General features: G+C 35.1%; 1 protein-coding gene across 5 annotated transcripts in view; it reads left to right on the top strand.

Moving 5' to 3' along the window:
* The window catches only part of LOC111093154 (zinc finger protein 385C-like), a 477,561-nt gene that overhangs the window by 163,768 nt on the left and 286,820 nt on the right, over positions 1–26,973 (top strand). For 4 of the 5 annotated variants that reach the window (XR_005381161.1, XM_038579627.1, XM_038579626.1 and 1 more), the window contains exon 5: positions 12,438–12,492. Coding sequence is in view for 4 of the 5 variants with exons in the window: in XM_038579627.1 (XP_038435555.1) it covers positions 12,438–12,492 (55 nt within the window). In the remaining variant the exon portion in view is untranslated. Of the gene's footprint in view, positions 1–12,437; positions 12,493–14,879; positions 14,976–26,973 lie in introns of those variants that run through there. The other variant, XM_038579628.1, reaches the window with a different exon arrangement.

The raw sequence follows: 26,973 nt of genomic DNA on the forward strand, positions 1-26,973 counted from the left end.
TTAGGGAAAAAAAAAAGAGGTCATGTTCATATGCAATGGAATATACTCATCCATGAAAAAAGAATGGTATCTTGCCATTTGCAACATGGATGGAGCTAGAGAGTAATATGCTAAGTGAAATAAGTCCATCAGAGAGACAAATACCATATGATTTCACTCATGTGGACTCTAAGAAACAAAACAGATGAACATAGGGGGAAAATAAAAGAGTGAGGCAAACCATAAAACAGACTCTTAACTATAGAGAAAAAACTGAGGTTTGCTGGAGGGGAGGCATGTGGGGTGATGGGTTAAATGAGTGATAGGGATTAAGGGGGGCACTTTTGATGAGCACTGGGTCTTATATGTAAGCAATGAATGATTAAATACTATTCTTGAATACTACTACTACACTGTGTGTTAACTAACTGGAATTTATATAAAAATTTGGAAGAAAAAAGTTCTCAAGGTTTAGGGGTACTTGGCTGACTTGGTGGTGTTTGTGATTCTTGATCTTGGGGTAGTGAGTTGCAACCCCACATTGGGTGTTGAGATTACTTAAAAATAAAATCTTAAAAAAATTTAAAAAAAGAATCTCAGGGATTAAATGGTGCTTTAAACTATCCATTTCAATCCTTGTTCATACTTGAAGATACACTACAATGTATGTACAAGAAGTCAATTCAAATTTGTTTCAAATCTTCTAGTGTGGTAATGTAGGTTCTTCCTGAGGTTGTCCACTCTTTATGGTTTGCTCTAATACAGATCTTTCTCTTTGATTCACTTCAGTGTCTCCTAGAAACACATATATCTGAATCCTTATCAATGTGAACCTAAAAAAAAAAATCAAGTTAACATTTTCTTAAAATGTTTATGGATTATTCCAAGGCTAACCTGAAGTGTAAGATATCTAGATGAGTAAACAGGACTAACAATGACAAAAAATAAGTGAGGTAATTTTACAGACTTTGTATAAATTGTCATAACTTCAATAAATATTAGGATTAGGAGATAACCTCTCTAAGATTGGTAGAAAGTAAAAGCCAAAATGTCACATGTGTAAGTGAGATCCTACAGTATTTGTTTTATTTTGTCTTATTTCACCTACTGTGAGGCCCTCGAGGTCCATCTATATAGTCAAAAGTGGTGGGATTTCCTTCTTCTCATAAATAGTAATATATCATTATATGCGTGTGTATGCGTATATACATACATTGCCACTTTTTTCCATCCATTTAATCATAGGCAAGGTTATTAAGCAAATCTTGGGTGCTGTAAATAATGCTGCAATGAACATGGTTGTACAGATATTTTTAAAATCTTGACTTCATTTCCTTTAGATATATATCCAGAAGTAGGATTGCTGCATTATATGGTAGTCCTATTTTTTATTTTTTTGAGGAACCTTGATCCTGTTTTCCACAGTTGCTGCACCAATTTATATTCCCACCAGTGCTGCACAAGATTCCCTGGTCTTCAGATCCTTACCAACATCTCATTTCTCTCTCTGTGTGTTTTGTTTTCAGTAATAACCATTCTAACAGGTGTATGACATGATATACCATGTGGCTTTGATTTGCATTTCCCTGATGAATAGTGATATTGAGCATCTTTTCATGTATCCATCAGCCATTTATATGTCTTTGGAAAAATGTCTCTTCATGTCTTCATGTCCCCTGCCCCTGTTTTTTGCTATTGAGTTTTGTGATTTCTTTATGGACTTTAGATATTAATCCCTTTTCATATTATGTGGTTTGCAAATTTTTCTCCCACTTCATAGTCGCCTTTATATTTTGTTGATTATTTCTTTGGCTGTGCAGAATCTTTTTAGTTTCATATATAGTCTGCCTTCTATTTATAAAAGTCTACTTCAAGTTGGTAAGAACTGAAGTTTGATCTTTATTCCAAAGCTCTATACTTTTACTCTCACCACCATGTTTTGTTTTTGACATCACATTTTATATCTTTTTGTTTTTTGTACCCTTAATTATTATAGTTATTTTTACTACTTTTTTCTTTTGACCTTCATACTAGATTTGTAAGTGATTAATCTACTACCCTCAACAAATATCCATCTTTCCAGTGAGATTTATTCTTTTATATGTTTCATTGTTACTATTTAGTGTTCAAGATTTCTTTTAAGCTTAAAGATGTCCCTTTAACATTTTTTGTAAGGCAAGTTTAGTGATGATGTACTACTTTAGCTTTGGCTCATTTGAAAAACTCTATGTTTCCTTCAATTCTGAGTGATAACTTTGCCAGATAGAATATATTCTTGGTTGGGGGATTTTTTTCTTTCAGCACTTTGAATATGTTGTGCCACTCTTTTCTGGCCTATGAAATTTCTGTTGAAAAATTTGCACATGATTTTATGTGGATTCCCTTGTAAAATAAGTTGTTTTATTCTTGTTGCTTTTAGGATTCTCTCCTTGACTTTAACTTTTGACATTTTAATTACAAGAAATCTTAATATGAGATCTCTTTGGGTTCATCTTGTCTGGAATTCTCTGAGCTTCCTGGAACTGGATATTTGTTTCCTTCCCTAGGCTATGGATGTTTTCTGCTATTATTTCTTCAAATAATTTTTCTGCTCCTTTTTTGTCTCTATTCTTCTGGGACCCCTGTAATGCTAATTTTAGTCTCTTTGATGTTGTCCTATTTAGTCCATAAGCTATCTTCAGTTTCTTTTCATTCTTTTTTCATTTTGCTGCTCTGAATGAGTGAGTTCCACAGCCTTGTATTTGAATTCACTGATATTTTCTTCTGCTTCATCTAGTCTGCTGTTGAATCCATTTTGTGTATTTTTCAGTTCAGTTACTGTATTCTTCAGCTCTGTGATTTCTGTATGGTACATTTTTATATTTTCTGTCTTTTGTTGAAATGCTCACCGTGTTTGTCTTTTTTCCCAAGTTTGATAAGCATCTTTATGACCATTACTTTGTACTGTTTTTTAATTTTTTTAATATTTTTATACATTTATTCATAGAGACACACAGAGAGAGAGAGGCAGAGACACAGGCAGAGGGAGAAGCAGGCTCCACGCAGGGAACCTGATGTGGGACTCGATCCCAGGTCTCCAGGATCACACCCCGGGCTGCAGGAGGAGCTAAACCGCTGCGCCACCGGGGCTGCCCTGTACTGTTTATCAGATAAATTATTTATCTGTTTCATTAAGATTTTTTTTCTGGCAGTTGTATCTTGTTCTTTCATTTGGAACACATTCTTTGTTTCTTCACTTTGCTTGACTCTCTGTATTGTTTCTTGAAAGGGCGACCCTGTATAAGATGTGAACCTTGTTGTTCAGCCTTTTCCTACCTCTTGGTTGTCTCTCAAACCTAGTGCTTATCCAAGAGGCCTATTATTTTTTTAATATCTCCCAGTAGTTGAGGGTGTACTAAGATCTGTCATTGTCTCAAAAGGACGGATCTCAGTGAACACCTAAATTCATATACTGATTGAAAGCCAGACTGTCAGGCCTTAACTTTTAAATAATGCAAATATATATAGTCCTATGGGACTGCAAGCAGAAGCTCCACTGGCCACCAACCCAGGTGATCTGGAGATGTCTCTTGAGTTGCAGATATAGAAATCAGGGCTCCAGATGAGTGTATAAGCTCTTTCCTAGGAGATATTGGTGAGCTATAGTGAAGCAGAGGAAGAACAGTAGGATGGCATATATTAGCCTTGTTTCCTGATAGCAATCCCTTAGGCCCCTAAATGTACACCAAACCTGAAGTCTGTCCCTTAGGCTGAAGCTCCAGGACAAGAAAGTCGGCATCTTTCATAAATAGAATGGAATGGTGTTTCACTGCTGTCTGAGTAGTGCCCTGAGGCTAGTAGCCCGTCAAGAACTATCTGTATAATTATTGCAGTGTTATGGGACCTGGGAACACAAGACCCCCAGCCAAGAGAGCCAGGTGATTAAAGGATGTCCCCTGGGTGGCAGGCACAAAAACTGAGACACCAGATGCATGTAAGGGCTACAATTCAGGAGATAGTGACACTCTACAGTACAGCAGAGGAAGAACATGAAGATAGTGCCCACCCTCTGAAGTCTCCAAAAAGTATTACAGTCAACTCTTAGATGTCTGTTTAATTAGAATCCTGCCCTTCAGGCTGTAGTTGTGACCAGCTAATAGGCCTTCTTCAAAGAAAGACTGTAGTTCCTGGCTTTGTTGTTGCCTCTTGCTGTGCCCTATAGGTGGTAGCTTTTTGAGAGCTCTGTCTTTGGGATGCCTAGGTGGCTCAGCAGTTGAGCATCTGCCTTTGGCTCAAGGCATGATCCAGAGGTCCTGGGATTGAGTCCCACATTGAGCTCCCTATGCGGAGCCTGCTTCTCCTGCTGCCTATGTCTCTGCCTCTCTCTCTCTCTCTCTGTGTCTCTCATGAATAAATAAAATCATAAAAAAAAAAAAGAAAGAAAGCTCTGCCTGTTGGACTCTTGAGTTTGTAAGCCCTGCTGGCAGCCAGAACCAGGACATGAAAGCATGTTCCCTGGTGGCAGCCATAAAAATCAGAGTGCCAGACAAGAGTATATAAGCTAATTTCTGGAATAGACTGGTGAGCTATAGTGAGGCAAAGAGAGAGCACAAAGATGGTGTTTACCAGCCTGTGTTCCCTGACAGCACTTACGTAGACCACTAGATACATATCAAATCAGAAGACTGCCCCTCAGGCCAAAGCTCCTGGACAAGCAAATAGGCCTCTTTCATAGAAAGACAGGTGATATGTTTTAGTTTGCTATCTGTGCAGCACCCTGGGGATGGTAGCCTGCCAAGAACTGACTCTTTGATTGTTATAGTCCTGTGGGACCCAGGAACACAGATTCCCCTGGTCTTCAGAGCCAAATGATCAAGGGATGCCTTTGGGCAGCAACCACAAAAATCAGGGCATCAGATGCCTGTAAAAACTCCCTTTCAGGAGATGCTGGAGATTTTGAGCATGGTAGAGGGAGAGCATGAAGATGGTCCATACTGTTTGTATCAAGACATAGTGTGAGTGAGTATAAAGATAGTACTCTCTAGAAAAAGGAAAAAAGGAAAAAGAGAAAATGAAAAAAGAAGAAAAAATTAAAGAGATGATGTCCACTGGCTCTATAGCAAAGCAAAACAAGAGTGTGAAGATGGTGACCTTCAGTCTTTATTCTGAAGTATTCCATCATGACTGTGAGCCCCCTTGATTTTTAAAGTTAGATGTTTTGGGGCCTGATCTCTCAGATATAGGTCTTAAAAGTTGGGGTGCTTGATGGAAGGTTCAAATGCTTCATTCCTCAAAAAGACACTCCAGGTTTTGAGTTTTTTCCTGATCTGTGGATGCTGGGTGCGTGAAGGGTGGGGTTTATGGTGAGATTGTGTCCCAGACTCCTCTAACTGGTTCAGTGTGTTTTCTTCTCGTTTTTTTTTCCAGTGTATAGTTGTTGCTTGGCCACCCTTTAGGTCTTTTTGAGAGGAAGGTAGCTGTAGACTCAGTGTGTCCATGGGATGAGGTGAGTTCAGAATCTTCTTAAGAGTTAAGTGAAGGATGTTTTGTTGTCAGAATTCTTAAACCATAAGAATAGTTTAAAGGAAATTAATTGATACTATTTAGATATTAATTTAGATATTAATTCCAAGTATATTAAATTTTCATAAAGAGAAATTTGTCTGTAACATTGTTTTCCAAAATTTATGTTTCCAATAGCAATGATATTATAAAGCAACACTTTAATACAATAATAATGTTTTTAAAAATCACTATTTTAATACCATTTATAGCTTATAAGCTAGTACCACAATATAGACACTGTTTTGTGTTCAGAATATAAATAATTTTCAGTTTCCCATTGCATAGAAGATAGAAATTTTCACAGAAACATGAAAAACTGGCTGAGTATTACCAGATCAAGTATTCCTTAGAAAAAGTGCTAGATATGCAAAGTGGCTCAAACTTTATTTCTTATAATTGAGTGAGTTTCCTCCTAATTTGTATCTCAAAGACCATCAGGGAGAACAAACTTGCTATTTGTTATCTAAAACTTTTCTTACCGAAGTGACTTCTTTTCTATTTATAGTTCTCTAGTCTTTTCTTCTCCATTAGTTTCTCCATGCATGAGGAGTTGTAGGATTCTTGCAGCACCGTATGAGATATCTCAGATCTGATTGAATGTCTTTGGGAATTCTTCTGGTTGTTCTGTCTGTGGCCTTTAGGGTACCAGTTTTACCTGTCAGCTTGGCCTGATTCCCACTTGCTGAAGTCTGCAAACTGTCCCTTTCTTTCTCTTGTCTCTCTTCCCAGTCAGACCTAAGTGTTGTCTCCACTGACTCAGTTTCACCACTCTTTCCCTGGTGCTGCATATTTTACCAAAATCTGGCTCTCATTAATATTTAGCTTTTGTAGTCTGCTTTCAGCCTTTGCTTCTGTGTGTTTATGTCTCTGGTATGGAAACTCTGGATAACTCAGTTGCCAACATATAATTATCCCCTTTAGATTTTTGAGAAGTGGGCCTTCCCGTTGCAAAACTGTCTCTTCTCTGGGTCTCAAATGGGAAATGTAGCAAAACCCCTTTTGCTTTGATTTCTTCCTTCAAGCTATCCAACAAATCTCTTCCAGTAGGAATCTTGGTCTAGTCAGGGAAGTCAAGACACTTCTTTCATCACTGTCTTCTCACAATCAAGGCTATGTTTTTCTCATGTCCTCCTACCTGGTTTCCCACTTTTCCTTGAAGTGGCATTTTACATGCCATCTTCTTAATATATACATGGAACAGAGGGAGAGAAATTGAGACTTAAGGAATAAAGTGTTACAAAGCATATTTGCTTTTTATATCAACCTGCCATAATATGAATTGATAAAGTAAGAAATAAGCCTTGCCAAACTCCTAAACATTTGTGAATATATTGCAATTTCAATAAATTTTCATCTTTTTTCTTTTCTTTTTTTTTTCTTTTTTCTTTTCTATAACAAAGCTTTTAGCTGCATAAATGGATTACAAATTTGGCATCTTCATTACAAATCTTTGAGCTTATCTTATTTGTTTATACCTTTTTACTTCTGCCTCTGGGTATAAAACACATATTCTCAAGAACAGAGATTTACAATAAATATAAGACCCTCAGCTCCTAAAACAATGTTCAGGGACTATGGATATTCAATTGTTTATGGAGCAAATGAATATTACAGAGCTAAGAATATTGTGAGAATTCTCCAACACATTAACAACTGCTTTCACGCCAAGATTTCTACAGTAAGAGAGAAAAAGAAAATGGTTAACCTGGAACTTTTTGTTCTCTTTCAAAATATTCTGAATTAATCTGTCTTAAATAACTGAGAGCATCCTGATATCATCTAGAAGCAGCTTCTTTAGATCATTCATAACTTGTGTAAATTTAACATACTAATTCTAGAATTTACATTTACATCAAGCCATCCCTTTCAAAGTGGTTATTGCTCTGAGCCCCTTTCCTCATTTACAAAATTTAGTTATTTATTCAGGTTTTAGTCCTCCATAAAGTGTTTGGTATTATAGGTAAAGTCTTATATTGCTTGGCATATAAATAAAGGCTCAAAACAAAATTAGCCTTTATTATTAAAAATGGAGAGAATTTATCTAAATATTTATTTATATTTTTATCCTAATACGGTGGCACGTTGTGGTCCTTAATAACTATAAAATATGTATTTTAGAGTTTACATAGCTTTTTACACACTGTTTCTCTTATTATTCACTATTCTTGATATTAAAACAAACTGATAGTAACTTTGCTACCACAGAATTACTTTGGTTAATTAAAAAACAGCACAGACTTTTAATGTAAGAAAAGTTGAAATGGAGAAGGGAGGAAAGCATGGCCAGGCATATGGAAGGAGAGCTGTATAGGTACAAAATGAAGATTGTTAAAAAAAGTCTTGGCCTCCTCATTCACTCAAAAGTGCAACATATTAGAAAACATTCTCAACTTTGTAGGTAGCAAATATATATAGTAATCAAGCTGAAAATTTAGTGTTCTCAGCAGATATCAATTAAAAAATGATGGTAAGTAAATATCAAGTATAAAATGAAACCCTAACAAACTCAGACTAGACTATTAGTAAAGGCTGGTAATTGATTTTTCATAATTGTTGAACCCTACATTTATACCCCTGGCAAATAAGTGCCATTAGCAGTTTATTTTTTATTATTTTTTATTTTTAAAAGATTTTATTTATTTATTCATGAGACAGAGAGAGAGAGAGAGAGAGAGAGAGGCAAAGACAGGCAGAGAGAGAAGCAGGCTCCATGCAGGGAGCCTGATGTGAGACTCGATCCTGGGACTCCAGGATTATGCCCTTGGCAGAAGGCAGGCGCTAAACCACTGAGCCACCTAGGGATCCCCTTTTTAAAATTAAAAAAAAATTTTATTCATGAGAGACACACAAAGAGAGAGAGGCAGAGACATAGGCAGAGGGAGAAGCAGGCTCTCCACAAGGAGCCCAATGTGGGACTTGATCCTGGACCCCAGGATCATGCCCTGAGCCAAAGACAGACGCTCAACCGCTGAGCCACCCAGGTGTCCCCCATTAGCAGTTTAATGTCCCCTAAAAAGGCAGGGTACATCCACTTGTTCACACAGTTTCAGAAATTTCAAGCATTATAAAATGTTTGAAAATTGTTTTGTAACAATTTTGTTTTGGAAATGCATTTAAAACAATTATTACTTTATGTTTTGGACACGCAAGGTACAAAGATATAGTTTTGTGACATCAATAACCAAAAGGAGTTGGGACAGTTTTAAATGATCATAGTTATGTGTGTTATGGAAGTGAAACTGATTTTAGAGTTTTGTAACTTTAGAATATTAAATGTAATCCCGATGGTAACCACAAAGAAAATAGTTATAGAACATACACAAAATGAAAAAAAAAAGAACATACACAAAATGAAATGAGAAAGGAATTAAAAATTCACTATAAAAAATCAACTACACAAAAGAGACATTAATGCAGGAAATGAGGTACAAAAAGCTATAAGACATAGAAAACAAATGGCAAATGACAGAATCAAATCCCTCCATATCAGTAATCACTTTAGATGTAAATAATTAAACTGTCTAATCAAGACAGATATTGGTATGGATAAGAAAAATGACAGACATATATGCTACCTACAAGAGACTCACTTCAGGTGCAAAAATACAAGTAGGTTGAAAGTAAAGGATGGAAAAAATATTCCAGGCAAATGGTAACCAAATGGGAGCAGGGTAGCTACCCTAACATTAGACAAAATATACTGTAAATAAGAAAAGTTCAAAGAAGTACATTATATTTTAATAAAGATTTGATACAGTAAGATGATACAATTATAAACATTTATACACTTAATAGACCATTAAAATATATAAAGCAAAAATTGAAGGATCAAAAGGAGGAGGGATAGACATTTCTATAATAATAGAGAACCCAGTATCCCATTTTTAATAATGGATAGAACCAGACATATAAATAAAGAAATAGAGGACTTGAGCAGCACAATAAACCGGCTAGAACTGACCAACAAATATAGTAAACTGAACCCAACAATAGTATGCTCTTAAGAGCATATGGGACATTCTTCAGGATAGACCATCTGTTAGGTCACAAATTAAGTCTCAGTACATGTAAAAGGATAGATATATACGAAGTTATCTTCTGTGACCACAGATAAAGTTAGAAATCAATAATAGAAGGAAAATTGTAAAATTAGTAAATTTGTGGAGATTAAAGAACACATTCTTAAGCAATCAGTGAATCAAAGAAGAATTCACAAGAGAAATTAGAAAATGCTTAGAGATGAATGAAAATGAAAGCATAACATCAAAATGTATGGGATGCAAAGAAGGCAGTGAGAAAATGGAAATTTATAGCTATAAAGCTTATGCCAAAAAAGATTTAAGAGGGACCCCTGGGTGGCTCAGTGGTTGAGCATCTGCCTTCAGCTCAGGATGTGATCCCTGGGTCCCGGATTCAAGTCCCACATTGTGCTTCCTCCATGGGGAGCCTGCTTCTCCCTCTGCCTGTGTCTCTGCCTCTTTCTGTGTGTCTCTCATGAATTAAATAAATAAAATCTTTAAAAAAAAAAAAAGATGTAAGGTCTCATATAGCATATCTTAAAGAACTAAAAAAAGAACAAAATAAACCCCCAAAGCCAGCAGAAGGAAGAAAATAATAAAGATTAAAGTAGAAAGAAATGATCTAAAGAATAGAAAAATAGAGAAAATCAACAAAACCAAAAGTTGCTTCTTTGAAAAGATCAAAAAAAAGTGAGAAAACTTTAATAAAATTGTCTGAGAAAAAGAATACTCATTACTAAATCAGAAATAAAAGCAGGACATTACTACCAATTCTGTGGAAATAAAAAGGACTATAAGAGTATTTTGGACAGGGCAGCCCCAGTGGCTTAGCAATTTAGCACCTCCTTCAGCTCAGGGTGTGATCCTGGAGACCTGGGATCGAGTTCGGCGTCAGGCTCCCCACGTGGAGCCTGCTTCTCCCTCTGCCTGTGTCTCTGCCTCTCTCTCTGTTTCTCTGTGTCTCTCATAAATAAATAAATACAATCTTAAAAAAAAAAGTATTTTGGACAGTTGTATCCCAACCAATTGGATAGCCTGTAAGAAAGGGGCAAATTTCTTAGAAGCACAAATGGCCATTCCTCATAATCCTAAGAAATGATAACATATTTCTAACATAAGGTAGGGATGGAAATCGGTACATTCATTATGGAAAATGGTATGGTGGTTCCTTAAAAAATTAAATTAAATTAAATTAAAAATATAACTCCTATATGATCAAGCATTTCCATTTCTGAGTATTTATTATTGAGACTCTTTATTTGGATCCATTGTCTTCCCTCTAGGGTAAATGAATCTTTAGAGTTGCCGTATACTATGTATAACACGTGAACTTTCCATCCTGTGTTTCATTATTTTGATGGAAATACAGCTTTTTTTCCTTTCATATAAATTCCAGTTAATGCCCATTCTTTGTGAAGAAATGCTCCCTCGCCTCAAATATGCGCTGTGGAAAACTAGGATTGGTAAGAAAGGTGTGGAAAGATAAAGGTGTGGAAGTGTTTTTCAATTCTAGCGTAAAATCATTGACTAGCACTGGGCTTCTCTCGTAGACTGTAACATGCTCTGTCAGCTAAAGACTGATTTGTTGTTAAGTCAGAAATGCATGAATGAATAAGGTATGAATATAAAGATAGAATATTTTTATTATGCAAGTATGAGTGGAAACCTCTGACTGCCAGTGTCGCATTATTCTCTGAGGCCCAATAAATGTAGAGAGGTAGAAAAAAGGAAAACGGACCAGAGGGAATGATTTATGATAAAATATTAGTAAAATTATATATGGATGCTTTGGCCAAACTCGAAGTAGTGTGGGAAGTGAGTAGAAATGGATCATATATTTTATTCCACTCAATGCCAACTCAAATGTGCACACTGAAATTGCTTGGGGAAATGAAAAATTATGTGCTCCAAAGCAACAATAAGGATGATCACAGTACTGCCATATTTGAAAATGTGGTGATAAGTGACATTCTACCCCTGATTTTTACATGTGCTTGGTCTCCTTGGTTAGGTTGTAAACTGTTTTCTCTTACACATGCACATACATCCTTTTAAAGAAGGTTTAAAACTTCCTTTGATTTGGTATCTTCTTTCCTTTTGCCAATCAACATTATTTATCACTAAATTTTTTATACCTGTTTTACAAGCTCTCAGATTCTCTTGTCAGTTTCAGCTGTTATTCTCACCTTACAGAGATTATCGTTGAAAATTCTTTTTCTAATTATCTGATCTTGATTAGGGTGGAAGCTTAAAAAAAGTGCCAATTTGCGTATTGAGAATTTTCTTCTAAAGGATAATTATTTTGTGGTCCTATTTAAAAAGAACGGGAATGCATTATATATTAATTTTTTAATAGCAGGGACTGCTTCTTTTAGTCAGATGTTTCACAGGTCAGATATATTTTAATTGGCATGCCTGGTTTGGCCACACAGAAGGTTTGGCACAGTTTTGCACACAAGAGATAAAACTCTAGGAACAGAGTGCATGAGTTTCTCCAGTCACACCATTTCTTAGCTCTGTGATTTGAGGCAAGTTAACTTTTAAGAGCCTCCATGTATTCATCTGTAATATAGAGATAATTCTACCTATGTATTTGTGTAATATAAGAATATCTGGCATATGGAAATAATAAAAGTTTAGCTATTATTTAATGGATTTTTGAAAATCAAATAAAGAGGTAGGAATTAATGGCAATGAGCTTTCAGTTTTTATAGTTTATCTTAAGAAGAAATAAGTCAATGACAAATCACCCAATTCTAAATAGAAGGGAACTAAAAGTGGGAGATGGGATTAAAGCAGATTGACTCTCATCCAAGGTTTGGGACTACTGTTTATTGGGTTTATTCAAATGGTTATCTGACTCCAAACTTGACACTTCTACCTTCTCTCCTATAGGCACAAACTAAGCAGTTGAATATGGGATCACTGCAGAGGCCAAGCTCTGGTTCAGGTAGAATTATTAATATCCTTTCTATGAGTTACATTCACATAGAGGAAGACAATCTACAGGTTGAAAAATCTCCAGGGTCAGAGGTCTAGGGACGGATGTTGTTGGTGCTACTACTCTGTTTTGTTTTATTTATGTTATTTATAGTATTATCATTAGCTACACAAATATGCTACTTTCCCTCTATTGATGCTTTTAATTGAGCATCACATATGCTTTTATCTTTATGCATGAATGTGATAGGTGGGATTGAGATAAGCCTTCTAAAAATTCCCCAGAAAAGCCCATAAACTATTTTTAAACATGATTCATGGCTGGTTTATCACAATTGATCATAATTGATCTCCTACATTTTCTCAGTTCTCCCATATGACTCTGGCTTGATCCTGACCCATCCATTAATCTCAAGGCCAGACACTACAACTGGGCTATCACCCTATCATCTTCAGCTTTCCTTTGATAAATGTTCCTATATTCTCATAACACTTTGCCATCTCTTCTTCATCTTCGCTGTTGCAACAGACAACTAATGGTTTTCCTATCGGGAATTCTGTACTCTTTCATTGTGTTCACTGAACTCTTGTCCTAGTAGCTTGCAGATGCCTTCCTGTTCAAGTTACTGCCCTGTAAATGTTTTTATAAGGGCAGCCCAGGTGGCTCAGCAGTTTAGCGCCTGCCTTTGGCCCAGGGTGTGATCCTAGAGTCCCAGGATCGAGTCCCACATCAGGCTCCCGGGATGGAACCTGCTTCTCCCTCTGCCTGTGTCTCTGCCTCTCTCTCTCTCCCTCTCTGTGTCTCTCGTGAATAAATAAATAAAACCTAAAAAAATATTTAATAGTTCAAAAATGTATTTGATAAGGTAAAAACTCTTAGTATATCAAACTAAATGTTTATTGATTAGTTTCCATTTATCAATCTTATTCCCAAATGTGTTCTCCTTATTTGGGAGTTACATTTGGTTTCCCAAATAGAGTGTATGTATTTTAATGACTAGGATTTTGGTCTTTCTTCTCCCTGTACTTTGAATACTACCAGGACTGAGCCTGGTGGGATGTCTGCCCTGAGGTTAATGAGTGAGTGCATGATGGAGGAGTATTGTATAGGGATGTCGTGGTGCTAATGTAGTGAACCAGGTATGAAGTATTTTCCAGACTGGTTTACAAGCTGATCTGAGGAATGAATAATTAACTTTTAAGACTTCACTTAAACCCCTGATTTTTTTATTTTTTCCCCCTAATATGCTGTACTCATCCATAGATTTAGTCACTACAACCTGAGTCTCATATTTTATACACGTCTCTCAAAGCACTTTTTTTGTTCTTTTGTTTTTTCTCTTTTGATTCCTGTTGTTAATTTTATATGTCGCCTTGAATAGGATACAGTACGCAGATATTTGGTCAAATGTTATTATAGTAGTTTGTGTGTAGATTTTTTTTAGATAAGATTAATATTTAAATTAGTAGACTGAGTAAAACAAATTATCCTGCATCATGTAGATGGGATGGACCTCAGTTAGATGAAGGCCCTAGTAGAAAACGACTAATCTCCCTGGAAGAAAGAATTTTTCTAGCCCACCACCTTTGGGCTCAAACTGCAACTCTTCCATGGATCCCCATCCTACTGGTCTATGCTTCATATTTTGTATTTGTCAAATCTCCACAGTCATATGAGCCAATTAAAAAAATCTATTATCTATCTATCTATCTATCTATCTATCTATCTATCTATCTATCTACCTATCATCTATCTATCTTCCTTTCTCTCTCTCCCTTTGTATATCTATCTCTCCTATATTTATCACCTTTCTATCTTACTGGCTCTCTTTCTTTGTAAACCTAATACATTCCCTAAATGCAGCTTGAGGACAGAGTTATGTCCTTTCGTCCTTCTATTGTCTAGCATTTTGCCTGGTATTCAAATTGATAAGTAATGAAACTTTTTAGTTTATAAACTATCATTCATATTAATGCCACCTTAATATTTCTAACCTGCCTTTTCCATCAGGTATCTTCAATGTTTAATTATCTGCTCAAATAACTGCTAACATATCTCCTTGGTATCCTATTTCCTCAAGATTAGATGACAAATCCTTTCTCTTATATTTTATGCTTTTTAACTAACACCTGAAACTTCTATACAGTAGCCCCCCAGTTACCTACAGGGATACACTCCAAGACCCCTGGTGAATGCCTATAAATATGTATAGTACCAAATCTGGAATATAATGTACATATGTATTATGTTTTTCTCTATACATACCTATGATGAAGTTTAATTTATAAGTCAGGCACAGTAAAAGAGAGATTAATAGCAATAATAATAAAATACAACAATTATAGCAATATACTATAATAACATTTATGTGAATAATTTTTTTTTCTTCCTTTCAGTGTTTTACACTGTACCCTTTTTCTTCTTGTAATGCTGTGAGATGGTAAAAATGCCTATGCGATGAGATGAAGTGAGAATGATGTAGGCATTGTGAGGTAATATTAAGTTACTATTGACTTTCTGATGGTATACCAGAGGAAGATCATCTGCTTCCAGTTCTCAGTTGACCATGGGTAACTGAAAACATGGAAAACAAAATCATAGATAATGGGGGAACTATTGCATAGGTAGCACCTTCTTCCCATTACATAAACACTGTGCTCTGAGCAGCTGCTTTGCTCATTGTACCCTAGCATACTTTGTACATTCTTCTCCTTTGCCTTTGCCCAGGCTGTCATCCTTGAAGGGATATCCTTCACAACATCCATCTTGGATCTCCAAGTGGAGAATCTTGCCTCCACTTAATTCCACCTTCTCTGAGACATCTTCTCTTTCAATTCAGTTCTAAACATCTATCTTCTTGCTTTAAAAGCCTTTTTCCAAAGCCATAAATTTCACATATCATGTAGTGCCTTGTATTGTTGGTTATTCATTTTTCTCTCTCTATGTTACTTATGTAGGTGCTAATATGCCCATTTAGGGGCAGGTAGTAAAAGTTAAAAACGTATAAGCTGAAACAAGATGAACAAAGAACAACTTTCCAAGGAATATGGATAAATTGAAATATAGTATCATGGCAGATTATATTTTGATTTTATTATCAGTATCATCTTTTTAAAAAGATTTTATTTATTTATTTGACACAGAGAGAGAGAGAGAGAGAGAGCGAGCAAGCAGGGAGCGAGGTAGAGGGAGAGGGAGAAACAGGTGCTCCACTGAGCAGGAGGACCCTGGGTTTATTATGACCTGAGCCAGAGGCAGATGCTTAACCGACTAAACCACCCAGGTGATCTTCAATATCATCTTAAAATAAGTTTTTAATAGATGTTTATAAGAGGCTTGAATTACTATAATTTGTTTTTCAAATCTTCACTAGAGTATTATTGGAATTTTCTTTGCTCATGAAGTTTCTTCATTTTCTTAATTATTATCTGAGGTTCCAGGAGCTAAATTATTTTGTCTTTAATACTCTTAAGAAACAAATGACAAATTAAGAAGAAAAGGAGGGAGATCTATTTATTTATCTATTTATCTATTTATATCTGTCAAGACAAAGAGAATTTGGCTTTTTGGGTGTGTTGTGTTAATGGCTTAAGAGTTAATTTTTGCTCAAGATATTCCAAATTTAAACCTTGAAAACAGTAGGAGGGTCAAAATCAAAGATAGAGTAACAAAAGAAACATTTAAATATATTCACAAAATATTACTGTAAATGTCATATTTAAGACAGAAGAATAGACACTGATTTTGTGTGAAAGTATTTTTTAGATAAGATTAATATTAAATCAGTAGACTTCTGGTTCATAGGAGAAATGAGAAGAAAATGTAAGATTTCCCATATACCCCTTGTATCCACATCTGTATAGCCCCCCTTACTATTAACATCCCCTACCAGAGTGATGTATTTGTTACAATGATGAGCCTACATTGACACATCATAATTACCCAAGGTTTATAGTTTATGTTACAGTTCATTCTTGGTATTATAGGTTCTATGAATTTGGACAAACTTAGAATGGTATGTATCTACCATTATAATACCATATGAAATATTTTTACTGCCCTGCAAATCCTTTGTGTTCCTCTCATTTCTTTTCTTCCCCAACACACAGAATCCCTGGCAATCACTAATATTTTTACGTCTCTATAGTTTTCTTTTCTAAAAGTCAAATAGTTAGATTTGTGTAGTTTGTAGCCTTTGCAGATTGACTTTTTTACTTAGTAATATTCATTTAAGTTTCTTCTATGTTTTTTTCATGGTTTGATAGCTCTTTACATTTTAACACTGAATAATATTCCATTGTCTGGATGTACCATGGTTTAATCATCCATTCCCCCACTGAAGGACATCTCAGTTGCTTCCAAATTTTGGCAATTATGAGTAAATCTGTTTATAAACATCCATGTAAAGATGTATTTGTGGAAATAACTTTTCAACACCTCTTGGTAGATACCAAGAAGCATAATTTCTGGATTGCGTAGATTGTATTTATTTTTGTAAGAAGTTACCATGTTGTCTTCCAAAATGGCTGTACTGGTTTTCATTATTACCAGCAATGAATGAGAGCACCTGTTACTCCACATTCTTGTCCACATTTGGTATTGTCAGTGTTCTGGATTTTAGCCATTCTAATAAGTGTGTAACATTACCTCATTTTTGCTTTAATTTGCATTTTCCTGATGATAAATGATGTAGAACATCTTTTCATATGCTTGTTAGCCACCTACATATCTTTTTGGTAAGGTGTTTGTTAAGGTCTTTGATCCATTCTTTGACCAGATTGCTTGTTTTATTTTTGTTGCGTTTTAAGAGTTCTGTGTATTTCTTGAGTAACACTTTTTGTTATCAGGTGTGTTTTTTTTCAGATATACTTTCCCAGTCAATTTGCTTGTCTTCTCATTCTCTTGACATTGTGTTGCACAGAGCAAAAGCTTATAATTTTAATGAAGTCCAGCCCATTAGTTACTTCTTCTGTGGTTCATTGTGTGCTGTATGTGAAAAGTCATTGTCATACCCAAGGTTATCTAGGTTGTCCAGTTGTTCCAGCAACACTTGTTTTAAAGAATGTCTTTGTTCCATTGTATTGCCTTTCCTTCATCTCTCTAAGGTCAGTTGACTATATTTGTTTGGACCTGTTTTGGAGGCTGTCTGTTCTCTTTGATCCCATTGACCTTCTTGTCTATTCTTTCATCAGCAACACACAGTGTTGATTGCTGTAGCTTTATTATACTAAGTATCGAAGTAGGGTAGTGTCAGTCTTCCAACTTTGTTCTTCTCCTTCAAAATTGTGTTAGGTATTTTGGATCTTTTGTCTCTCCATATAAACCTCAGAATCACTTTGTCAATATCCACAAAATAACTTGTTGAGATTTTTTTTTAAGATTTTTATTTATTTATTTATGAAATTGAGAGAGAGAGAGACAGCGAGCATGAGCAGTGGGAAGGGACAGAGGGAGAGGGAGAAGCAAAGCAGACTCCCCACTGATCAGGGAGCCTGACATAGGGCTCAGTGCCAGGAACCTGAGATCATGACCTGAGCCAAAGGCAGATACTTTTAACTGACTGAATCACGTAGGTGCTCCACTTGTTGAAATTTTTATTGGGATTCTGACATGTTGACAATACTGACACTTCTATCTACTTCTATCTATGAACATTTATTTTGTTCTACATTTATTTAGTTCGTTTATTTCACTCATCAGAGTTTTGTTTTATTTTATTTTTTTAAAATTTTTATTTATTTATGATAGTCACACACACACACACAGAGAGAGAGAGAGAGAGAGAGAGGCAGAGACACAGGCAGAGGGAGAAGCAGGCTCCATGCACCGGGAGCCCGATGTGGGATTCGATCCTGGGTCTCCAGGATCGCGCCCTGGGCCAAAGGCAGGTGCTAAACCACTGCGCCACCCAGGGATCCCTCATCAGCGTTTTATAATTTTCCTCATATAGATCTTATACACATTTTGTTAGATTTATACCTAAGGGTTTTATGTTTTAGAAGTGCTAATGCAAAGGGTTGTGTTTTTAATTTTAAATTCCATTTGTTTATTGATAGTATATAGGAAAGTGAATGATTTTGTATATTAACTTTGAATCCTTCCAGAGACATAGGCAGAGGGAGAAGCAGGCTCCATGCAGGGAGCTTGATGTGAGACTTGATCCCAGGACTCCAGGATCTCGTGCTGAGCCGAAGGCAGAAGCTTAACTGCTAAGCCACCCAGACGTCCCTATCATCACTTATTAAGAGTTTTTTTTGTTGATTCATTTGGCTTTTCTACATAGATAATCATGTCATCTACAAACAAAGGTTGTTTTATTTCTTTCTAAACTAATCTGTGGACCTTTTACTTTTTTGTTATGTTGCATTAGCTGAGACTTCTAGAATGACTGAAATATAGTGGTGGAAGGGGCATCTTTGCCTTATTTCTGATTGGTGGGGAAACCTTCAAATTGATCTCATGACTCTGAGATCATGACCTGAGCTTAAATCAAGAGTTGGAGGCTTAAAGATCTGTGCCACCCAGATGTCCCATGGACTCACACTTACTTTTAAGTAAAGCATAAATTTTAATTGTATAGAGTAAAATTTTTAGATTTACACCTTTGAATTATGAATCTGAGAGGTTTCTCCCATCATGTCAGTCTGATATTAGGAAGCACTCAGTATTTAATAACAGAATAAATGTATAAATTGGATAAACTGAAGTTTGGGTAGGGTTAAATACACTTTACAGTCAGTGTGGGTGAATTGGAATAAACCTTTTTTTTTCTCCATAAATTTAGAATGTTAGAAAGAAAACTCAGGAGAGAATAAACGATGGAGTGATAGATCTCAATCCTGGCTGCTTGCTAGAATTAGCTAGAGAAGGCTTATATAGACTAGTACTTGGGATTAACCCATAAGGAAGCATGATCTCTGGGGTTAGGGTCCCAAATGTCATATTGTTTTAAAACTCTTTGAGTGATTTTGATATCCTGGCATTGTTAAGAACTCTTATTTCAAAGAAACAAAGCATATGATACAATATATATTAAATGGTTTGGGAAAAAATTACTCAGCAGCATCTGTTTCTTTAAAGAAATGTTTTTTTTTTCAATAAGGATGGATGTCTTAACCACTGTCTCTCAGTTATAGATGCTATCAACTGCTCTCACACAGACATAGCTGAGGAGATGAAAATGTTGCTTTCTTATCACATTTTATATATAAAAAAGTAGGATTAGACAATTATATGTTCTGGAAGACAATGTTCTAATGTCCCAAATCATTGTAGGAATATTCCCCTTTGTAGTTCTTCACTGTAGTAGCGCTCTTTTCTTTGCCCTACATTAATTCACCTTCCTAATAGATTTCGAAAGTTGTCTAAACATTTTTTCCACCTAACTTATATATTGTAAACCTATTTTTTTTCAATTTCATTAGGAAATTTATAATCTGACTCTAAATTGCTAGGGAATGTAATTTCTGTGAACCATGCCACAGAAAATAACGCAGCATATTTAGTCTTGCCTGTGTGTTTGACTAAAAACTGTGTCTTTAAATTTTTTTAAAAGATTTATTTATTTATTCATGAGAGACATAGAGAGATAGGCAGAGACATAAGCAGAGGGAGAAGCAGGCTCCTCACAGGGAGCCCGATGCAGGACTCAGTCCCCGGACTGGGATCATGCCCTGAGCCAAAGGCAGACAATACTCAGCCTCTGAGCCACCCAGGCATCCCTGTGTCTTTAAATTTATACTCTTAAAAATGAAGTACAAAAAGATTTTGAGAGATGATAGTTGAAGAGACTTCTTATTTATGATCCTTTTAGTTTGATAATTTAGAAACGAAAACATAAGAAAATGTAATCTGGTTTTTTAAATCCTTACCTACTATTGAATCTTTTATGAGTTGATTAATGTAATAACACGTTTCTTAGTTCTATAATGCAGTAATGAAGGACCTTGTTTTTTAGCTTTAGTATTTTCAGGAAGCTATTATTTGTGGAAGGAATGGAAAGACTGGCGAGGTGATTCTAAGCATCTAGATAATTACATTTTAGTTTTCCAAGATAAAGAGATTGGTTAGATTTTTTAAAATCTTAGGAAGACTTGGGGTGCCTGGGTGGCACAGTTGGTTAAGTGCTCAACTCTTGGTTTTGGCTCAAGTCATGATCTCAGGGTCATGATCTCAGGGTCATGAGATTAAGTCCCCTGTCCAGCCCCCTTTCGAGCTCTGTGTGGAGCCCCACCTGGGGTTCTGTGCTCAGCCAAGTCGGCTTCAGATTCTCTTCTCTCTCCCTCTGCCCCTTTCTCTCATAGTCTCTCTGTCTCTTTCAAACAAACAAACAAATCTTTAAAAAAATGAGGGTGCCTGGGTGGCTCCGGTAGTTAAGTGTCTTCCTTTGGCACAAGTCATGGTCCCCAGGTCCTGGGATCCAGCCAGGTCAAGGCTCCCTGTTCAAGGGTAGTCTGCTTCTCTCCCCTCCCTCTGCCTCTCCCTCCCTATGTACTCCTCTCTCTCTCTCTCTTAAATGAATAAAAAGTCTTTAAAAAATAAAATCTTGAAAGTATTTAATCTTAATGATAATACTAACTAAGGCCAGCAAAAGCAAGTTCCTAGAGAATTGACTTAATTACACTTTTTAAGTATGAAAATCTTCACTTCCTTCTCCTCCTCCAGCTTCTCCTCCTCATCTTCTTCCTCCTCCTCCTCCTAATCATTATCATTGTTATTTTTTTTCTTATGAGTCACTATGATTAACAAGAAACTTTAGGGACAGGGAATTTTTGTTCAACTAGATATTTTAGAAGGTGACTTCTAGGAAGGATGAAATAAGGAAACACTGCGCAAAATCTTTACAACGGTGTAGTAGTTATAGATTTCATAGGCAGAGTAATAAAAAGCACCAAACAAAAATTATAAGTTGGACTTCAGTAAAATGAAAAATATTTCTTTTTCAATAGGTATCATTAAGAACCTTACGATTCTTGGGATCCCTGGGTGGCGCAGCGGTTTGGCGCCTGCCTTTGGCCCAGGGCGCGATCCTGGAGACCCGGGATCGAATCCCACATCAGGCTCCCGATGCATGGAGCCTGCTTCTCCCTCTGCCTGTGTCTCTGCCTCTCTCTCTCTCTGTGACTATCATAAGTAAATAAATAAAAATTAAAAAAAAAAAAAAGAACCTTACGATTCTTAAATCATTAAGAAAGTAGAAAACTAAGTCTCAGATGGTAAGAAAATATTTACATTATCTATCTCTGACCAAAATCTTCAGTCCGGAACATACGAGGACTCGAGAAGACAAAATAGATTTTAAATCAAAAACTGGTACAAGAGACAAAGAAGTACATTAAATATTAATAAAAATGTCAATACAGCAGAAATATATAATAATTATAAGCATTTAAGTATTTGGGTCTGTATGATATAGCATCTAATAACATACCATCAAAATATATGAACCCCAAGCTCATAGAGTTGAAGGGAGAAATAGGCAGTTCTACAATACTAGTTGGAGACTTTAGTACCCTAGTCTCAATAATGGATAAAGAACCACATAGAAGATAAGTAAGGAAATACAGTACTGAAACCACCTAGATATAACAGATTTATGCACAATACTGTACCCAGCACAAAATACACTTTCTTCTGAAGTGCACATGGAACGTTTCTAGGATAGAATATATGTTAGATCATACATTAAGCCTTAACAGATTTACAAAGATAAATACCATACAAAACTCTTAAAGGGCTTTTGGATTCTCTGATTCAGAGGACAACCATTATTTAAAGGTGAGTTTTCTTCTACCACATTAAAATGTGGTACTTTCCAGAGAAAACATGTATATACAACTGTATAGCAAAATGTACTCACATTCACAAACACATGTTATTCCTGGGGGAAAAATTGCTAGGTTAGGATTTAATTTTATCATTTTTTCTTATAAGTTCATCATGTTTGAAAGGATTAACTTCCTTTGTAAAATTTTGAAGGCAAATTTAAAACAAAAACTATAATTTGATAGTAAGGTAACATAGGTATATGATTATATAAATATAATTATTATAATGATAAAAATTGTGTTGAGAAAAGATTTACCATGTTCTGTATTCTAAGAAGTTTTATATAGTAATCCCATTCTTTTAAGAAATAGATGAAATGGATAGTATCATTATCTCCATTTATAGATGGAGAATCTGAAGCACTATTTGTTTAAAGAACTTTACTTAAGGGAATCCCTGGGTGGCGCAGCGGTTTAGCACCTGCCTTTGGCCCAGGGCGCAATCCTGGAGACCCGGGATCGAATCCCACGTCAGGCTCCCGGTGCATGGAGCCTGCTTCTCCCTCTGCCTGTGTCTCTGCCTCTCTCTCTCTCACTCTCTCTCTCTCTCTCTCTGTGTGTGACTATCATAAATAAATAAAATTAAAAAAAAAGACATAAAAAAAAGAACTTTACTTAAGGTCAAATAGATAAGTGTTGGAAGGTGGAATTTGAGGTATGTGTCTTAACATTTTAAATATTAGTATTTTAATAATTATGTTCTTGCAACATTATTAATTTCTTTAACTTAAGATCAGAGTATTTAGGTCTGTTATGATACTGATTCTGTGATATTTATTGAGTCATATGAGTCATAGTCAACTATGTACTCAGTTTTTATAAATATGCTCTTAAGATATTTATTGTATCATTGTGTATTATATGATTTTAAAGCAAAATCATGTATAAATCAAAAAATTATATATTTTCTTTAGTCTGTATCCTTGCATCTTTGGTTTTTTTTTTTTTTTTTTTTTTTTTTTTTGGTTTTTTTTTTTTTTGTTTTTTTTTTTTTGGTTTTTGAATGATCAAGCATTATGGAAGCTGTGGTGGTATCTTCCAGTAAGATTACAGATTTTTGGATTTCTTTTTGAATTTGTCACTTTTTTTTCTTTATATGCTTTGCTATCAGGTATGTAAAAATTAAAAAAAAATTTACAGTGAAACACATCTTTAATTATTATGTATTGACATCTTTTTTTTTTTTTTTAAGATTTTATCTATTTTTTCACGAGAGACACAGACTGAGAGAGAGAGACAGAGACACAGGCAGAGGGAGAAGCAGGCTCCATGCAGGGAGCCCGATGCAGGACTCGATCCTGGATCCTGGGATCACAACCTGAATCGAAGGCAGGCACCCAACCGCTGAGCTACCCAGGCATCCCTGACCATTTTTATTTTAAAAAATATTTTTATATTTTTTCCTTACTATTGCATATTTCTTGGCTTACTGAGAGTTTAAATTTTTTTTTTCTTTTGCTGGATTAGACTTTTTTTTTTGTTCTTTCTCTCTTTAGTCATTAATCTTAAAATGTGTGTATTTTCTATATTCCTCTCCTTGCAAAACACCACAATGTGTATTATTCACATCTATATCTGTATCTGTTTACTTCAGAGCAATACCTGATTCTCACAACTCCTTAACTTTGATTATTCTCTGCTATCTTCAGGGTATTTTAAAGATTCCTCGTTTTGTTTCTCTAAATTAGGCACCCTATTACCATTTTCTACAATCAGTGTTACTACAGTTTGTGCTCCTGTTTATAGTATTTTAGCGCTATGCAACTTTATTTTGGAATGATTTCCTTTTTCTTAAAGCACTTTCCTTAGAAATTCCTTCTTGAGGGTTAATAGAGATAAATTCCTATCTGAAAATATTTCTTTTTAAGATCTTTTAGCTATTTTTTTGGTCTTTGCTGTTTTGAATTGCTACCTCCTGTGTGTCAGGGCTCTGTCTGTAGAAATCATGTGAAGCCTGTGTTACAGCAACGTTCTTCCAGAGGGTCTTTGCTTTTTCTTCTTCATCATGTTTCCTAGCACTAAGGATCCCTCTTATAATTCAATATTCTTGTTTTGGGCTTTGAAGATTATGCAGGTGAAGTTAAATACAAATTTAATACCCTGGGAAAATATCCTTTTTTTTTTTTTTTTGGATGGTAGAAAGGAAATTCACTGAATCTGTAGAACCTTAAGGACATCAACTTCATAGGAGGGTCTGTGTAGAAACACCTACCTATCCAAGCCAACTACCCAGTGTCTCAACTCTAGCTTCTCTTTTTCTTTACTACTCTGGCTTTTGGCCGTTACAGATTTCCTTTACTTTTTACAGTCTTAGCTCTATATTTAAATATTTTATATTTTATTGAATTTTACATGGCATCTTTACTTGTTGTTGAGGTTCTGTGTTTTATCTGTTTTGCCATTTTGATTGAAATGTAACTATAAATTTATTCTTTTAGCAATAATCTGACAATATGATAGATTTGCTTATAATTACACTATAAACAGAGAACTGGACCCACATCTCCAAGGTTTAATAATTAGTATATCATGATTACATACCTGCAATTTTAGAAATCTTCCTGATTTCAAATATCTTATCTTGTGTTCATTTTACATGCCTATACCCATATTTATTTCAGGAAGTATGGTGCCTTCACATCATACTAAACATTTTGAGGATAGTCAACTAAGAAATGTCTAATTGCTTTGCTCTTTCTTGATTCCTACTGTTCCTTCAGGAGTCAAATAGTATCACTACTTGATTCAACAAAAATTCACTGAAAACTTATTTTAGCACCAATACTAGACTCTATACATGTAAAGACTCTTTTATTCAAAGTAAATCAATATTTAGAGTAAGTAGAGAATAAAACAAAAATTTATAAAGTGCTGTGAGAATACAAAGGAGAAAGTCCTTAACTACAACTGCAAAGGCAAAAATAAAATATAAAAAATACCACAGAGATATCTTAGCTAAATTTTGAATAAGTTAACATGAACCCTTCATGAGATCATAAGTGGAGAGAGCTGTTAGGAGATAAAAGGGTAAGGGTGAAATCTTAGTGATTGTATGCAGTTCTAAGACACTGAGCTGTACTTCATAGGCAATTAGGAACAATTATTTGGACTCAAGCAAGGAAATGTATAATCATATTTGCATTTCAAAAAGCATATGAAAGATGGAAGAATGAAGAGATTGGTGTCAAATGGGATTTGTAATAGCTTCTGTGATACAAAGAGGGTCTGAAATTCTCCAAATTTTGAAAATGCTTGTTTTGTGAAGTTTTTGAACCTAGAACAAGAGACGAATGGGGATATTATAACAAATTTTGAGTCTTTTAATCATTGTCATTATCACTAGTATTCTTAAGAATATTAAATATAACCAATCTATGTCAATAGATTGACATCTTTTCCCTCATGAAAAGAAGCCTCCATGTTTTTAGGAAAGTATATTTCAATATTAAATAGGTTTAAATTTGTGTCTCTAAGAGTCCTTGTATCAGTAGTAGCCCTTGAAAAGCTGTATTTAAATATGTTTGTCCTTCTGAAAGATGCCTTGTAGGCATTCATGGCCAGTTCTTTGTGGAAGCTATGAACAGAGCTTGGAAGCATACAGGAGCCCTTGCACACATGCCCACAGGATCCTTAATGGGATGGAATGGATCTATAGTATGAAGAAGATGGACGTAGTGCCTCTACCATTAGGCATGGAATTTGAACCTTGAGGTCAACTTGAAGTTATTTTAATAATATGGGAATAAAGAATATATTCAATTTAACAGTTTGATTTAAAACTTCAGAATTTAGATATATGGTACATGGGCTTTAAAAAATCTCTTTCCATGCATCCCAGAATGTTAGAGGCAGACTAATGGGGGATTATTAAGGAACGTCTTTTATTTTATAATTTGTTCATCTGTATTTTCACTGTAATCACCTCCAAGCCAGAGAGTAAAATTAGATTAACGAAATTAGGACAAACTTCTAGAATCAGAAAACTGGCACTGGAGGAGGCTTTAGATTCTTTGCCCTTAATCTTAAACATGAGGTAACTGAGATTATGAGTTTTGTTCCAGATTATCCAGAAGGGTAGGGGCAAAGCCAAAATAAAAACCTAGGTACATAGGCAGCTTTATGATTACCTTTTATCTTTTATTAATTAATGTATTAATTTTATATTTCTCTTAGCAGACTTCTTTATGCAAATAATTTCTTTTTAGGTCTTATCAAAAGTTCAGAAAATCAAAATCATGTCTGTGCATGTTGTAAGGTGAAGACTCAATGACTTTTATTGAAGTTACATGTTTTATTTTGTAAACAATATTATTTCTACTGAATCAGTGACTGGCATTTTTAAGGACTCTAAATGATATTAGCCAGATGTTCCATTAATACTTATAGAAAACATCTTATAAAATTAAAATTATGATTTTTCATTTACATGTTTACATAAATATTGGAAATTCCAAGAGAACATCTAAATGTAAACAACTAAAACTTTATATTTTATTTAGTGAATAATACACATTTTACAAACAAGAAAAACAAACATAAATCAATAAAAATTATTAAATTAATTAAATTTGTGCTAATGTGTTATACTGGTTTTAAAATTGATAAAATAATGATATTGCTCCAAAATGAATAATCTTCTTTAGGAGACATATCTTGCAATTCT

Source organism: Canis lupus, chromosome 29, assembly GCF_011100685.1.
Source record: "Canis lupus familiaris isolate Mischka breed German Shepherd chromosome 29, alternate assembly UU_Cfam_GSD_1.0, whole genome shotgun sequence".
NCBI lineage: Eukaryota > Metazoa > Chordata > Mammalia > Carnivora > Canidae > Canis > Canis lupus.